Consider the following 18190-nt stretch of genomic DNA (forward strand, 5'->3'; position numbering starts at 1 on the left):
GGACTGACCTCATTAACACTACACCCGTGTCTGCTTCATCCGATGCCAATGCTTATGTAGTACATTGTATATATTGTGTTGCCCTATTATGTATTCTCATGTATTTTCTTGAATTCTGTTTAATTCCCTTTTCTTCCCATGTACTGAATGATCTGTTGAGCTGCTTGCAGAAAAATACTTTTCACTGTACCTCGGTACACGTGACAATAAACAAATCCAATCCAAATGCCCTCAGGGATGGGCAATACATGCTGGCCACAGCGACGCCCACATCCGATGAACAAATAAAAAACATTTATTTCTGCGTTGGCTTAATAGGGACATGAATCTGTTCTCAGTAACTTGGCAAGATAGGAAGTTTGTATGACTACATGTATACAACAATGGCAATAAGTGATCCCCAATCATATTTCTCAACAGTTATTCTCCCAAATTTAGAAAACAGCACTGTACTGCACAACTGAAACCTCTTGCATGGCTAATTAAAATAAGTCAGTGCAGAATCAAATGTGTTCCTAAAATGTGATTATGTAAATGAATATGTAAATCAACTAAAGGGTTCAAATGCTATTTTCTGGACATTCCACAGTTGGAATAACATTTTCTTCAACTCTATGCTCGTTAAGTATTAATTTAGCTATTTGAAGAAGCATGAAAAGAATAATTTATAGTTGTGTAAGGTTGTTTTTCTATTAATTCCATTATTAAAATCCTGTTTCATGAAACCGATTGAATGACCCCCAGTTGCCACTTGGATCAAGGACTCTTGAACTGTGCAACAGAAACAATTAACTTTCTTAAGAAAAAGAGGAAGATTTTTCCTCAGTGGATATCATACCAGTACAGCAAGAACCAGTCTATTGAAACGGGACCAGTCTATTGAAATGGGTGCCAAGAAATACTTTTGGATGCAGAATAAATAGGATTACAATTTACACCCAATCTGTCTTATTCCTCAACTAGTTGCCCACATTGCTGGCGTTGGTAATAAATCTCTCACCCATTCTCCTCCTCCTCCATTATCCCTGTGACATCCTTGAGACAGACAAAGATTCAAGATTCAACCAAAAATATGGGGGAACTTTTCTCCCCGGCATTGTGTCCACTGATCCTGCCACTATTCCCAGAAAGCCCCTAAACGGGATTCGCGCCAGACATCGAATGGATCATGATGCATCCCGGCCCGCAGCATCGGATGCAATCTGGCTCATGCCCTCGCTGGGCGTGAACCAAACTCTCATATTTAATTCAATAATTAAACTAATTTAAATATGCATTTCCTGGTTTTCGCCAGAGTCTCCTGGCTCCTGAGATTTACCGCCCCACTGGTGCTGCATGAGGCCTTCGGATATCACTACTGGTTTCCATCAAGGGCGATCAAACCCAATGACCATACCAGGAGGCTCGAAGGCTATTGGGTGGTTGGGGGTGGGGCAGCGCAGTGCCAGGTTGCCAGGGGGGCATGACCATAAGCAGGTGACATGAAGGGAGACCTAATGAGAGGGAGGTGCATAAAGGATGGTTTCTTTAAAGGGGAGCTTTAAAAAGAGTGTCGAGGGGGCTCCTTTGATGACACCATAGTGGGGTATCACCTGATGCCTTTACAAAAGGCATCCTCATCTCCGAGGAGCCAGGCTTGCCGGCGTCTTAGGGTCCTGCACATTTCTTTTCCAGCGGAAATCTCCCCAAGCTCCAAGTAATTGACTGGGTGGATTGAGGGGACAGCAAGGTGGCGCAGTGGTTATTATTGCTGCCTCACGTCACTAAGGACCCCGGTTCCAGCCCAGCCCGGGTCACTCTCTGTGTGGAGTTTGCACATTCGCCCTGCGTCTGCGTGGGTTTCACCCCCACAAGCCAAAAAGATGTGCAAGGTAGGTGAATTGGCCACGCTAAATTGCCCCTTAATTGGAAAAAAGAAAGTGTGGGTGGATTGCGATGGAAATCACGCCGGAATAGCCGGCGGAATTCTTACCGGTTTTCCCCACCCGAAATGACACTTAGGGGGCGATCCATCGGTTGCGTTGCATCCAAAAAGCAGCTCGCCGTGATGACTGATACAAGCCGGGAGACCCCGCTTCTGGGATCTACCCGTTCACCATGCTTCGCGAGATCCAAAGCAACCTTGCAAGATGTTGTGATTTAAATCCCACCCAGAATGCGGGATCACTTTTTGGCAAATCTGAATATTAAAGCGAGACAGCTGGTCTCACTCTAATGTGCAGATTCCAAAGGTACCTGAGGATTTGGGATTCAACCCATTCACCTCGGAGACCTCAGGCGAGCACCGTTCAGCACTGGTCCCCACAAACAGGTGGGTGTCTCCCAGGGGATCAGAGGCCTCCAACTGCATACCCTTGGGCAGGGTGGTGCCACCTGGGTACCCTGACAGTATCAGCCCAGCACCTTGGCAGTACTAGCTGGGTGCCAGACTGGCACTGCCATGATGTTCATGTGGCACTGCCAGCTGGCATTTTGTTGCATATGCGTGTGATTAGACCAGGGTTGCCCGCCGTGGGTGTTGGGTGAGAACCTCCCATAGTGCATTTGGGCTGGGCTGGGGGTGGGGGGGGGGGGGGGGGTGGGGGGGATGTCTGGGGTTGTTTCAGGGGCCTCGGTGATCGTGGCGCCATTTAAAAATGGTGTCCAGGTCTCTCGCTACAATGGGGAGTTCCGGCGAGTGGACCTCTCAATGGTACAAAACGGGGCTATGCGCGGCCTCGGTTGCATGTTCCCCAGCCAGGCCCCTTATTCAACGCTAGTTGCACTGAATAGCCATGTGTTTCTCGGCACCGCGAACTCTTGGCACTCCGAATGCGGGGGAAACACGTGGCTCAAAACGCTTGCTCGGGGACTTTGTTCCATTTTGGGAGAATCGCACCCATAATTAGTAAAAGTGGAATTCAAAATTATGAATACCATATTAAACCACTGAAATCCTATTAAACATGATATCATTTGTTTCTTTGTTTAAATTAATCAATTTGTTCCACTTTTAAACCTACATAGTTTCCTGAAATATTAATAGATTACGAGGTATTGGACGGAGGGATATCACAAACTCTTTGCATCAGTCATTCAATTCCAGATATTATGCGAGAGTTGGTCAGGAAATAGCAATGCATTCGAAGTGCGAAACCTAGATTTCATGAAATGAAATGCTTTCTGCTAGGGTTTAGCAGTGGATCTGTTAATGAGCAGAACGTGAAAAAAATGGAGAGATTCACATCAATTCCACAGACTGATGCACCTTTCAGTAAAGCTGGATTCCGACATTTGTCAGACATTTTAATGTTTGCAGAATTCCCCAATGTACAGGCAACGTGTGGTTTATGCAACGTATGCAACGGCCACATATGGGGCTGATATTAGAAAGTCAGCAGCATTCTCCACTCGGTGTAGTCTTTCAACTTCACACTTCGTTGTTGCTCTCAGCACCGCTCCCTCCCCGCCACCCCCACACCTTTGTCTTCTCTCTCCCTCTCTAATTTCTAAATGTTCCAGACATTACCACCCGACAAGCTTTTCATCACTCCCCAAATGCCGTAAGCACACCGCAAACCGCAAAGCCCTTTGTAATATCAGGTCCATCTGATGCCAGCATGCTTTGTGAAGCAATTTTCTGAGAACACAGTAATTAGTAAGTACTCGAGGGCTGCATATTTGTTGCTTATTAAAACAAATTAAGTGCTATTTTGAATATGTTTGGCCCATAAGTCCATGTGGTTTCCATTCAGCGACTTCATTTTTTTACAAACAGGCTAATAATTACCTTTCTTTTGTTTCACTATAGTTAAGGATTTTTTTTGGGGTTTAGCTGAGGCAGGATGCGGTAACAAGAGACAGTTGCTGAAAACAGGCTGAGCAGGAGGACAGTGTCTATGTGCATGTGTGTGTGGGCCTTTTATACAAATGACCAAGCATGGGTTTGGAGAGAGTAATACAATACAACTCTTGAACAATACAACTTCATTCCAGACAGCTGGATTGCCCCACAATTTGTAAGATAATTACCTGGCAGTAAGCAACAAAAAAAATAATCGATTGTAAAATGATTAATAGGTTTGCAAAATGCGGAATGCAATCGAATTGACAAAAAAGTATAATGATTCACTCTCAAGTTTTCCAACTTTGTTTCACCAAACTCTCAGAATCAAGTAATTAATTAGATAATCGGGAATGAGAAAGTATGATACTCAACTTATCATAATATCTCATTCTTAGCTCCTCAGTAGGTAAGTGGGTGGCTTCATCAAGATTTCATGCTGGGCCACATGGAATAGAACGATCCTTGGTTTGACCTCTGTTCTTTGCTGATCTGCACCAGTATGCTAATAGAGCCCACTACAACTGGTCTCAAGGTTGCCTCGTTATTCACAAGGAAAGGCAGTCAGGCCTCTGCACTCCTGATTTGTACTGTGGTGACCAGACACAGTTATGATTGGGCCATGATGTTTTCTACCGTCAAATAGCCTGCTAACACTTTCCAGATGGCCCCCCAGTTACTCAGGCAAGGGGGCACAGAGGTCTTCAGAAAAGGGTGGAGAAGGGAGATGCGGTGGGCCAAATTAAATGTATGATTTGAACAGATGCACACTGAAATGGTGAACCATAACAGAGAAAGTCAAAAAGAGAAAGTCAGTTTTTACGTAACTGATACAGCTTGCATGTTGTCATGCCGGTGAGTTTTGATGTAGGTTATTCGCCTAATCTGCTGTAACTTGATATGCATCCTCTAATCTGATTACAACTGGATCAGATTGCTATCTGTGCTCACACAGTATCCCGAGGCCATTCAGAACATGGGTTTGGTTCTGAACAGTCAGGTATGGGCTTACATCATGGGATAGTGGGCAGTGTCTGATCATTGCAGTGCACTCACTAACCTGGACATTCACCACAAGGAAAGGCTCACCATTTTGGTGAAAACGGCAGAAGTATCTGAAACTCATAAATCCCGTCCCAGTACGCAGCACTTCCCATTATTGTGAGGGGAGAACTTTGTGTTTTCCGCATGCATGGTTTACTGAGGCAGATGGCCAGTTAACTCATCAACTGCCGCCAGCGAGGTTTGATTTTGGTAGCCAGGTGTATGAAACTAGAAGTGCAAAGATTAGACCACGAAATAGCAGGTCCTAGTTCATTTGTTTGGATAGCCAAGGTACCGTTTCGGAGGTGTAAGGTGCCCCTTTGCAGAGGTGATGCACCCCTTTGGGTCTGATTATGGGACATCTTCCTGGTAGGTCAGGTGCCCTTTGGGAATGTTAGAACTAAGCATGTACTGTAAAGGCCATTGGAACCGTCAATAGACCTGTCAAAATCAACACACTCAAAAATATGTCTCAAGGACGTGTCCAAAGTATAGCAGAGTGTGATGCAGTGGTAATATCGCTGGATTGATAATCCAGAACCAGGGGACATGGGTTCAAATCCCACCAGTGCAGCTGGTGAAGTTTAAATTCAATTAATAAATCTAGAATTGCAAAGCTAATCTCAGTCACGGTGACCATGAAATTATCAATTGTTGTAAAAACCCATGTGGTTGATTAATGTCCTTCAGGAAAGGATATATGCCATCCTTACCCAGTCTGATCTACAGTAATGTGGTTGGCTCTTAACTGCCCTCTTAAATGGCATAGCAAGCAATCCAGTTCAGGAGCAATTATGGATGCACAACAAACGCTGGCCTTGCCAGTGATCCTCGCATCCCATGAAGGAATAAAAGAAGTATCAAGAGGAACTGTCAAAAACACCTTTCAAAGGGGAGCTGTCAAGACATTTAAAAGTCCTGCCCTTTAAATCTTTAAATAAATATATGGAGCTTTAAAAACATGCCTGCTTGCTATTTCACGCTGTTGACATATGTCTGAGGGATTCCATTACTGATGACTTCATTCACAACCATCCATTATCATAATAGGGTGCCTGCCATTTTAAAGTTTGATTAATAGCTATGGCTGGTTACAGATTCTTTGAAGTAGGACAATGAATATTATTGCTTGTTGTTATAAGAGTTTAAGGAACACAAATATAGCAACTTGGTTTGCAGGGAATGAGCGATTTAAAAAAAACTTAGGATTGGCATTTTATATAACTTTATTCTATTCCATCTCTGCATGGAGATTGAAGTATGCACATGTTGGGTGAGTTAGCTTGGTAGGTGTGAGGACAAAGGATGGTGGGTGGGGACATGGGTTGTCATGAATTGGCACTAAGTTGGCATAGAGGCTAAAATGGGTTATGGGGATGGGAACATGAACGTAGGTTGGCATAGGGGCTATAAATAACCATGGGATGGGTACAGGGCATGAGGCATGTTTCTTGTTTTATTCTTTTTAAAACAATTTTGGACACATTGCTGGAGCCAAGAGGCAGGCCTTCCACCAAGACTCTCTCTGCATCTGGCATCTTCCATCGATGCCTGCTCCAACTTCTTATATAGGCCCCTTTGATTCAAGGCCAGGTTCACGGAGCCTGGAATTCTCCTGACTCTGTGTATCCTACTTGCAGACAGAAATCTAGGCCACCGAATACAATAGTCTAAACATTATTGTCATGGTTCTTCCAGTAACACATCAAGTGAACCCTGTGCTCAGTAGGTATTCCGTTTACCCTATAGTTGTGATCGCAAAAGATTGACGGATAACAGCTTGCATAAAACATGGAAATTTTACTGTAACTCAATTTATAAGGAGATAACATGGGCAACAGGAAGAGTTTGGGGATGGGACAACAGTGCAATTTCAGAATCTGAACTCAACAGTGGGTTAAAGGAGCTGAGTGGGGTGGCCGACATAGAGAGTCAGAGTCAGCGGAAAGCAGGGGACATAGGGGAGGGGGAAAGTTAGAAATACAAGAGGTAAGGCAATGGAGGAATTGGAATACAAGAGAGAGAATTTAAAATTTTGGTCTTGGTGGTCTGGTGCCCAGGAAGAGCAGGCATGATGGGAAAGTGTGAGTGTGTATGGAATATATACTACAGGGTATTGGATCATCCATTTCCATAGTTAGTAATTCCCAGATCAGATTCCTGGTCTGTCGCAAGGGGCTTGTAACTGGAAAGGCACCACTCCACATCAGGTATGGCTGACCAGGTGTCTCGCCCGCTCTTACCACCAGCCATTGTAGTGATGGAAGGATTTGTAGGTTAATACTCTCAACCTGTTTGACCATGTTATAAACGTACCTTCCTTGGCCATCAAGTCCTAGGGGGACTCGACCCAGAGCTTCTGGCTCAGAGGGAAGGACACTACCAGTTCATCATAAGACCTCCTCAGAACAGGGTTAATCTGCCTCTATTCTGTCCCAATAAGGTGCCTTGACCTCAGCCTCAGAAGAAGCCTCAAACTCCTCAACTTTCTCCATGTGGTTTATTTCAATGGGTTTGACAATTTAGGGGACATCAAATTATAGACATTTCTCTGCAGTGGACTCACATACATTAAGAACATTATGTAGATTATATTGAAGTCTTTAAACCTACAGCCTTGAGAACCATCAGAGAAACAACCCTCTATCATCAGTATGGGCAGTGTCCAGAATCAACTTTCACGGTTGGAAATACTATAAACTCATGCTCGGAATATCTCCTTTGAAGAACCCTTGTGATTTTTGCTTCCTGGGCTACCATCAACAATAATTCAAAGAATTGAATGAATTGGCCACAAACAAATCCTCTTGCACCCTATGGATGTTCATATTCTTGGGGAAATCAATTGGAGTCACAGCAAATGGTAAGGAGAACAAACAGGGGGACTCACAGATGAATGGCTTGACACTGCTGTGGATGTGCTTGTGTTGCTTGAGACCTGAGGAAGTGGCGAATGTCTTTCCACATTCCGGACAGGCATGGGCCCGAGCACCGACATGCTGAGAGCGAATGTGTCTCTGTAGATTGCTGGGGTCCGTAAAAACCTGCTGGGGAACAGGAAAGAAATCTGATGCAGGGAGATGAAGCAAACCAAGTGTTTAGTTCATGGACATCAAAGCACACAGATTTTCACACTAACATGGAAACTAAGGTTCGATTCAACCAAATGGGACCAAAGTCGCAAAGCGAGCACGTTTAGCTACGCGTTTTCTAGCGCGCGCAGCACGACGAAACACACGGCTATTCAACGTGACTTGCGTTGTATGAGGGGCATCAATGGGAATGCGCAGCAGAGGTCACACATAGCCATATTTTATGCGTTCGATCCTGGTCACTGTCCATGTGGAGTTTGCACATTCTCCCCATGTCTACATGCTCTCACGCCCACAACCTAAAGGATATGCAGGGTAGGTCAATTGCCCATGCTAAATTGCATCTTAATTGGAAAAAAAGAATTGGGTACTCGCTGGAACTTCCCTGTGTAATGGATGATAGGGATGCCATTATTAAATGGCACCCCGATCTCCGGGACCCTGAAGCGACCCCTGACTTCCACCCAGTCCAAATGCACTATGGGAGAGTCCCTGTCCCTGCACCCCCAGGATGGCACTGCGAAGATGCCAGGCTGGCACAGCCAGGGAGCTTAGGTGGCACCAGCAGTGCAAGGGCACCATCCTGCCAAAAGGACATGCCGCTGGGGGTCTCTGATCCCCTGGGCGATCCCCACAAGCACTGGTCCATCTGGTCCCCATTTGTGGGGATCAGTGCTGAATTGTGCTCACCTGGGGGTTTCAAGGTGAAGGGATTAATCCCAAAGCCTCGGATACCTTGGGAACCTGCACATTAGAGTGAGACTATCTGGTCTCGCTCTGGTATGCAGATTTGCCAAAAAGTGATCTTGTCCACAATGGGCGGGATTTACATTGCAACGTCTCGCGAGATTACATTGAATCTCATGGAGGTGTTGCGAGCCAGGTAGAACCCACGAGCAGGGTCTCCTGGCTTTTATCGGCCACAGTGCGCCATCGCAAGCTGCTTTTCTGGTGCAACGTGGCCAGTGGATCGCGCCCCTCGTTTCTGTATGCACCACTTTATTTTAACCATCTCATCGAGTTGGCTTCATTTTCATTCTGTATTTAGCATGTTCTCCATTTCCCACCTGTTTTGCCAACCTTTCGCCTAGAAGTTGAACTGGAAGGAAAATTAATGATTATTTAAAAAATGACTGGTCTGTTTTTCAGAATATTTGAAATGGACCTTTTAAGAATTTACATTAATTGTAAAGAAATCAATTGTAATTTTTGTAAAAATTTTAAAGTCATAAAAACAGTTCCATGTGACTTGGCAACCCTTGACCTGGAAGCAGTACCAACAGGAAGGGGAAGTGGTATCAACAGGATGGAATTTGAAAGAAAAGTAATTTGGCTGGCAAACACAAAAAAAGAGTTGCAGGCAGAAGGCAATCAGCACACAATTGGAGGGGCTCCTGGAAGTATTGTGCAACCAGACTGAAAGGTCTAAAACCTGTAGAGCCCTGTGAATAGTTTGCCAATACTAAACAGCTGGGTTTTTTGCCATAAGTGGGAAAACCATGAACCGGGGTGTTATTGTCCTGTCGGTTGAAAAATAACTGATGAACTCGACCATCAATCTGTTGTGACTTGAGGGAGAGAGGGTTTGTAGATGTGATCCTGGCTAATGATTATAGTACGCGTGAAGTAGAGTGAAAGCTGTTGTCAGAAAGGACACCTGACCTACCCTGTGTGAATGAAGGACAACATATTGTGGAACTATGTAGCTGTACCATACATGCTCAAGCAGAATGCTTGCAATTTCTGAAGGCATATCTTAGTTGTATCGAATATTGAAAGTTAAATTTACCTTTTTATTTAAATACAATTTGCCTGTTAATTCATGCTCAATTTACGTTGGAATGGATTTGTGTTAAAGCACAACTCACAAAAATCGAAATCTTGTTGGCAATTTCGTCATTTGGGTCTCATTCAGTAAGTGTGATTATTTTGGTTTACAGGTATTGGTACGCAATGCAATGGGATTAGGAATCTTAAGAAACAGACATGGATATATCTTTTTTAATATCCGGTTTCACTAAGTACTCATCTGAAAAATACATTTGAATGAAGTCAATCTTAAGCATAAAAATTAATACAGTGAGGAAATTGATTATGTATTTATGTTAACATCTAGTCTACCTGTATGTTGCGTGCTGAATCCACACTTGCAGAATTTTAAATCACAAACTGCATGTCTGTGATTTGTTGCTGTGCACTCCCTTTGTCCATTGCCCCCTGCTGGCACAGCAGAATTATCTTTATGACCTTATTTTACATTAGTCCTCTAAAATGAAGGACTAATGTTTTATTTCTTTTAAATGCCTACAAGTCAATGAACGTGCAGGTGTAAATTTGAAGGATTTCTAACCTGGACTTTACAGAACATTAAACACATTGGGGTAGATTTTGACCTTGTGCGATAACATAAACCAGGTGATTCTGAGTTGGCAGTCTGATTTACATCCCTCCACAAACTTCAATGGAAATAAAAATCAAAATCAAGAGGGATTTAAAACAGGCTGCCGAGACGCAAACATCCAATTTACATTAACACACTGTTGTGGAACACAAATACTTTCCTCAAGAGCTTGGAAACTACAGTTCCCAGCAGGCCTCGGGACTCTTAGTATGCACTGGCTGGGAACTGGCCGCATGCGCAGTTGGTTTCATGCATGTGCTGGCCAGGAAATGGGCCGCACATGAACAGCTAGTGATTTTACTTGTCTTCATGTGAGAAAATGGCCCTGGGCAAATGTGTTGGAAAAAAAATAGTGAAATGGCGCAAAACTGCAGGCCAGGTGACCTGAACAGGGAGGCACCTTTAGGAGGAAGGTGCCCCAAAAAGGAGGACACAAGGAGGGGGACAGGGAGAAAGTATCAAGAGGATGGTCCCAAATCAGGGAGTGAGTCAGACAGAGGTCCCAGAAGACAATCCCAAATAAGGGACAAACATAGGGATCAGGGCTAGATCTCTAACAAGGCAAATGACAGGAGCTGAGCAAATCATTCCAATTTAAAGAAAGAGCTATGATGAGTAGACTGGCCTCAAAAGTGGGTTAAAGACAAGCCCTGAAGATCCGAAGAGACTGCCGAAGGTTGGTGAATCCTTACTGTAGGCCTTTGGATCAGTGGTGTTCTGCTTGGTATGGCTGCAGGTCTGAAATTGTGCTTGGAAGGTGAAGCTAGAGTGTACGTGGTGACCCAGTAGACAAGCATCTCAGAGGACGAGATTGCAACCCTGGAGGTGAATTCTGATTGAAGCCATCCAAGTGAGAGCAACGTGTGGTACAGAATTCCCAGTTGAGTTTGAAACGTGGAGATTGGAAGCCCTCTTGAGAAACTCAGCGTTTTAATGAGACCAGGTGACTCATGGTATGACAAGCGTCTGGGTGGATTGTTGACAAATCCATAGAATCTTCTTTGGTCACATCTGTCAGCCCATTGTTGGAAGCTGAACATAAAACTGGTGGCAGCAGTATGAATGCTTAAGGAAACATCAGAAAAGGATATTCCAGAAAAATGAAATGGATTTTAAATCGAGCAGCAGTGCCTGTGAAAAGTAAGTTCAGTCAGAACCAACAGTAAAGGGGGAGATAGTTCAGGGTATTAAAGAAAATTCGTCTTTGGACTACTACTAAAGAAAGTCAGGCTACTGGGGGTTCTGGATGGTTAATTTCAAAGGGAGAAGTGCTGGAGTACCTCCAACTAAATAGGTAAACAAATTGAAATTTTGAGATATACTGGGGCAGATCAGTCATTGATGGTGGCATGATGATATTTGAGTTCCAGACAGTTTGATAAAGGAAAAGGTATTAATAGGAGATAATCATGGAATTTATAAACTTGTTCCTTTGTGTCAAGTCAATTTCTGGACTAATTTAGTAACTGAAATTGTTATGATGGCAATTGTTCCTCACTTACTTATTGAAATGGTCGATTTTATTCTGGGTAATGATGTGACCAGCGGAGTCAGTGACACAATGATGACGGAATCGCAGCAGGCGCCTAATCATGCCGGTCTTGCCAAACTCCAAAAGTTTACTGTGGCCAATAACGTGAAGCTACAGCCGTTAACGAGCAATTGAAGGAGAACCTCAACAACGTGGGAAACAGAAGATGTGTTTGTGAATGAAAACAGGAATTAAAGAGAACAATCGAGCATCAGTCACAGGACGTAGAACACTGGACTGAAGACTTGAAGCATCTAAACGATAAATGCGGAAGAAGAAAAGTCAACAAAGGTAAACCTTCAGTTAAAAAACGTATTTAAACTTCAAGCATCCGAATTCTTTATGAAGTTTCGTGAAAAACGTCTTGAACAGAAAAAGGAATTGCTGGGGAATCGAACAGTTGGCTGAAGCAGAATTAAAAACCAAGATTGTTGAACTGTTAGAACTTCATTATGAATAGAGCAATGATATTCTTGAACTCCACGACAATTTGGAGAACCAAATAAATGAGATATATGGACTGGAACTTAAAAGAAGATAGGATAGATACAAAAAAAAGATTGAGGAACTAATGAGCGAATTGAAGGAGTCTAAAGAACGTCAATAATAAAGGATGAAAGATTCCAAAATGAACTGACTGTTCGTGCAATGTTGTCCTTGTTTCATGTTACCACAACTGACTCTGAAACAAAGACAACTGAAATCAGTAGATTAATTGCTGAACTAAATGGAAAGATCGACAAGCTTGGGAAAGAATTGGAAAAGAGAGTAAACAAATATTTGGAAAAATAGCGAAAAAAAGTGGAAATAAAAAGTTCGATTTTTGTAATGTCAACAGAAGATAATGAATCCTTGCTGAAAACTACGGAACAACTTGTGGGGAAACTAGAAAACTACTTGAATAAAGGAAGGAATAGTCCTTCATTGCACGTTTATTCATCTGGCGTTGATCGAAACGATGAAAAGAGAAAATCTATTTTGTAAGACATGGATGGGGAAGATAAATAATAATAATAATAATAGCTTATTGTCACAAGTAGGCTTCAATGAAGTTACTGTGAAAAGCCCCTCGTCGCCACATTCCGGTGCCTGTTGGGGGAATTGAACCTACGCTGCTGGCATGGTTCTGCATTACAAGTCAGCTGTTTAGCCCACTGTGCTAAACCAGCCCCTCAATGTGATGTTGCAAATGCAAAGAGCCCATTGAAGGCATGTCTGGGAGAGGAGTTAGAAAAATTTCACGTTCTTCTTTATTAAAACTTAGAAACCTCGGCAAAAGATATTTGTATCACATAATATAACTGACATGCATCCCTATTTGAAGAGGGGAAGACTACCAGAGTACTGGTTTGCAATCATACCAGCAAAGTTGAAACCGCAGCATAAAACAGAAATACAAGCTTGTCAATATGTTGCTAAATAAATCTCTTAATGTTACCTTTGGGAGACCTTGAAAAGATTCTGTCCAAGAACATTTAATTGTTGGTGTTCTACTCAAGAGTTTAAAGAAAGGGTGTAAAAGGAAAAGTGTTGAATTATGATAACACTGTGGGGTTTAAATTCTGCTTATCATACTTTTTACATGTATTGATTTATGCTTTGGTTAAACCTCAGAAGATTGCAGTGTTAAGTTCTTGTCAGGAAAGTTTTAAGCCATTGTAAAGAAACCTTCATTGTCGTGAAGCTTTCCTTCTTCTGAGGGGGAGGGTGTGCTAAACTCGAATACTTAGCTCGGAGTTACAATTCCTAGCAGGCTTTGGGACTTCTTTGCAAGTGGGAACTGGCCACACATGTGCACCTCACTGATTTCACGCATGCACTGGGAAAGAGATGCACATGTGCAGTTAATGGTTTTATCACCTTCAGGCTGAGAAACACCCCTGTGCAAATGTACAGAAGAAAAAAACACATTGAAACAGCGCGAAACAACAGGCCGGGTGACATGAATAACAGCACCATTAGAAAGAAGGCGCCCCAAGGAGGACATGGCAAAAGCAGGGGGGGGGGGGGGGGGGGGGGAAGAAGCTGTCAACCCAAGAAGCTGGTCCCAAATTAGATATTGGGATAGAAAGAGGTTCCAGAATACTGCCCTATGTAAGGACAAAGATAAGGATCAGAGGTAGATCCCATTAAGATTAGTTCCAGGAGAAGAGAAAAATGCTCCAAATTTTTTTTTTTAAAAGAGCTGCGCGGAGCAGACTTGAAGTGAAGCAGACTCAAGAGAAGCCCTGATGATGAGGAGGTAGCTAAAAGTTGTGGCTCCTTACAGTTGGGGCAGTGGTGTCCTGCTTGCCATGGTCAAAGATCTGAAATTGTGCTTGGAAGATGAAGCTTGAGTGTATGCGACAATCCAGGAGAGCAGAATCATGAAAGGCAAGGTTGAAATCCTGGCGATGAATCCTCAATCCTGGCGATGAATCCTCATTGTATTTGGTGAGATTATCATGTGGGAGAGAATTCCCAGATGATTTTCAAATGTGGAGATTGGGAACCTTCATGACAAAAGTTTCAGTGATACCCATTGGCTCACATTGGTGTGACAAGTGTCTGAGTGGGTAGTTGAGAAACCCATAGAACCTGCTCAGGTCGCATTTGTCATTTACTTTGGAGTGTGTTGCATCTGTCCACTTCTCGCTAGTCGGCTCACATGTACCCTTGATATTAGTGTACAAGATAGATGTGGTAAATTGTTTTATCTTCCGAACTTATGTGTGTCCATGGGGTGAAGGAATAGTGAATATCTGAATTATTTTGTTGTGTTTGTATTGAGATCTTTCCAATCTTTATGTCTGGTGTAATATAGTTCATTTTTCTTTATTCCTTGTGTTAAAAGTTCATCAACAGACTCCTGTGAATTTGTTCAGTATGGTTTCATAAGAAAAAATAAAAGTTAGGATCGATTAAGCCAGGTTTCATTCAGGGATCTGAGTTGCCCAGTATGAACATCAGCTGGAATTTTAACAACACTCTATCCCACTTTTGCTTGGGTGCTAAAGTTCTCTTTAAAAAAAAATTGCTCTTCACTTTTGGAGAGAGAAAAAAATTACCTTTCACAATATTTTTGATGTTTCTGCATTTAAGAATGATAAATGGATACTGAAATGTCACATTTGCAATAGAAATCCAAATGTGTCTGGAACACAGAATCTCTTCTCAACTAAGTTTCTTTCACAGAACACGGCATACTTTTTCAATTTCCAACTTTTGTTTTCACTAGCCTGATAGTTATTGAAAATGTAAAGCATTGAAACCCTTCACCATACCTTGGCACAGTTTTCACACTCATAGTGCTTGCCACTGTCATGCGACATCTGGTGACGAATAAGATTTGACTTCCAGTTGAAGGCTTTAGGGCACTGGTCACACTTGTACTCTCGCTCTTCGGTGTGAGTTAGCAGATGTCTGTCCAAGCTGTTGAGTCAGTTAAAAGAGAGCTCGTTATCCCTTTTTTCTCTGCAGCAGAGACACACATTATAGAATCACGTTATCACTGACTCTGCCATTATGTGTTAATGGTGACTATGGGTGATTACTGATTCCTTTTTGTCAGTTGTTTATGTGAACATGCGGGCTGATGTTTGGGGTTTGGTGGAAGGATGGGATCGTTGTTATTGATATGGGGATTGACATATTCATTATTGATTATTGTTTATTTTTGGTGGGTGTAAATTTGGGAGAAAATGTGAAAAAGGAGAATAAAAATATATTTTTTTAAATCACTGACTCTGGCATGCCTTCACCCAGTATCAGCATGTGGGACGCCAAAAATGGTTTTCATGTCATCACCTTTCTCATTGTAAAATGGGACACTAGTGTTATAGAATCATCGAAAAGTTACAATGCAGAAGGAAGCCACTCTTCCCATTGAGTCCATGCCAATCAACAAAGAGCTACCCTGCCCAATCCCACATTCCGACACTCAGTCCAAAACCCTATGGATCACTGCTCCTGAAGATGACATCCAAGTGTTTTTCGCATGTGGTTAGAGTTTCTGCCTCTACATTCTTATCAGGCATTGAGTTTCAGATCGCTACCAATCTCTGGATGAAAAATATATTTCTGGATGAAAAATATATTTTTGATCTCCTCTTTAATCCTTTTGCCAATTAAACTGAATTTGTTCCTTGGTTGTAGGGGCTGGTATAGCACAGTGGGCTAAACAGCTGGCTTGTAATGCAGAACAATGCCAGCAGCGCAGGTTCAATTCCCGTACTGGCCTCCCCGAACAGGCGCCGGAATGTGGCGACTAGGGGCTTTTCATAGTAACTTCACTGAAGCCGACTTGTGACAATAAGCGATTATTATTGTTAGCTCCTCCGCTATTCTTCTTCATCCACATTACTCTTTCTCGATTACTCATGATTTTATATTCTTCAATTTAAGTCGTCTCTCAAACCTCCTCTGTTCCAAGGAAGCAACCCCAGCCTATCCAATCTTTCCTCATGTCTAACATTTTTCAGTCCCGGAAACACCCTCCTAAACAAAAATAGGTGGAAAATGGTGGAAATCCTCAGCAGCTCAGGCAGCACCTGTAGAGAGAGATACTGAATTATGGCTGGATTTTTACAGCTCCCTCCCTCCCCCACCCACCCAATGTTTCAGGTCAAGGTGACCTTTATAAATCTCCTCTTCACACTGTCCAGTGCAATTCTCATAATGTGGCGACCTGAACTGTATGCAGTACTGAAACAGTGGTCTAATTAGTGTTTAGATTAAATTAAATAGTTAAAAACAGTTTCTCTCAATTATTTTTCCCTCAATGGCTCAACCCACCCTGACACTTCCATTACATCACCAAGTGTGAGCTTAGACAGGGCAAGAACAAGAACACGGGAATTAGGAGCAGGAGAAAGTCATTTGAACCCTTTCCAGTCAAAAATCTACCCATGTAGTGGGGAGGTATTCAATTTTCTTTCTAATTCTGAGCAAGAATTTGCAACGTTGCGACAGAAAGGTTCAGCAGCTTTGGCGTGGTTGTGGGGCAGAGTAAGTCACTCAAGGGACACCATCCCTGCTCTAGTCAGACACATGTAAACAGTTACTAACTATCTTTCCATCTTTCTCTGACAGACATTGGGCTGGATTCTCCGATTTTGAGGCTAAGTGCCGACACCAGCGTGGGAACTGGCGTTTTACGATAGCAAAATCCTTGCTATCGTTGGACCGGTGAGGGGCTAGCAGCCGCGCTGGGTAAAACCGCCAGCTCCCACGACAAAAGCGACTGGAGAATGGTTGGATCTATGGCTGCGCATGCGCGAGGCCACAAAATGCACTGGTCGCGTCGTAAAACATGATGCCGGCTGTGCGCGGATCCGACCTGCCAAATAATACCCCCCTGGCCATTCCCCCACCAGTCCCCCCATACCTTGCAGAAGCCCCCCCTCTACCCCCACCCAGCCAGCACCACGGCTCCCAGTCAACTGTTGGGGCGCTGGACACAGTCCACAGCCGCCACGCCGGTCCCGACCGCCGAGATCACACGTCCCCTGTGCGGTCAGGAACTCGGCCCATCGGGGGAGGGCCTTCCATTGACCCGCCAATTCCATTCCAATGACGTGCGACACGCTGATGCCATTTTGGAGGGGCGATGAATAGAAAACTGGTGTCAAACTGGCGCCGCCCCCGTTTTGGCCATTAGAAGGGATTCTCTGCCCAATTACGATATCGCCGTCGGGCAACGGAAAATCCCACCCATTGTTTATTGGTTTATTTTTCTGGTGAACTCTGCTGAGTTATAAAGGGAGTAATGTATATCTACCGTTTTCAATACTTCCATTCTAAAACAAAAGTAGCTATTGAGCTGCCAATCAACTGCTTCCTTGTGACTAGGCCCCACCTGCAACCAGTCTGTCAGCAGTGAGTGATCTTGGTCCAGACTACTGATTGACAAGTTGTTAATTTTACATTCCTGTGGCTCAAGGATTCAAGGCAGAATTGAAAGTGGGTTGTTTTGACTCAGGGTGCTTGAAAAGCATTTGAAACGTAAATAATGAAGGGCTTTAATGCCTAGCAGTCAACACCACAGGGTTTGCCGTCAAAATACTTACTCCATATATCTTATCAACAATAGAGAACGGGATTTTTAAAAAAATAGTCTAACTTTCAAACTCACAAAAGCACAAAATACTTTTAAATGCTATGAACATGATGAAAACCTTCCTCGTGATATGATTTATCTACTTCCATCAGTCCTGTCCATCTGACACACGTTCCCTCTGCATATGGAATAATTGTAAGATGCAGCCTGTATTTTTAAGGGGTAAAATTACAAAACTCTTTTCTTGAACATTTAACAAACA

At 43.2% G+C, this 18190-nt stretch overlaps 1 protein-coding gene across 8 annotated transcripts in view; it reads right to left on the reverse strand.

Moving 5' to 3' along the window:
- Nucleotides 1-18190, reverse strand: part of mecom (MDS1 and EVI1 complex locus) — a 915302-nt gene that overhangs the window by 73782 nt on the left and 823330 nt on the right. For 5 of the 8 annotated variants that reach the window (XM_038816084.1, XM_038816079.1, XM_038816082.1 and 2 more), the window contains 2 exons: nt 15155-15302; nt 7758-7914 (listed from right to left, as the gene is read on the reverse strand). In XM_038816084.1, coding sequence (XP_038672012.1) covers nt 7758-7914; nt 15155-15302 — 305 coding nt within the window. The remainder of the gene's footprint in view (nt 1-7757; nt 7915-15154; nt 15303-18190) is intronic. The other 3 variants (XM_038816085.1, XM_038816081.1, XM_038816080.1) reach the window with 1 other exon arrangement.

The sequence above is a fragment of the Scyliorhinus canicula genome, chromosome 13 (assembly GCF_902713615.1).
Source record: "Scyliorhinus canicula chromosome 13, sScyCan1.1, whole genome shotgun sequence".
Lineage (NCBI taxonomy): Eukaryota > Metazoa > Chordata > Chondrichthyes > Carcharhiniformes > Scyliorhinidae > Scyliorhinus > Scyliorhinus canicula.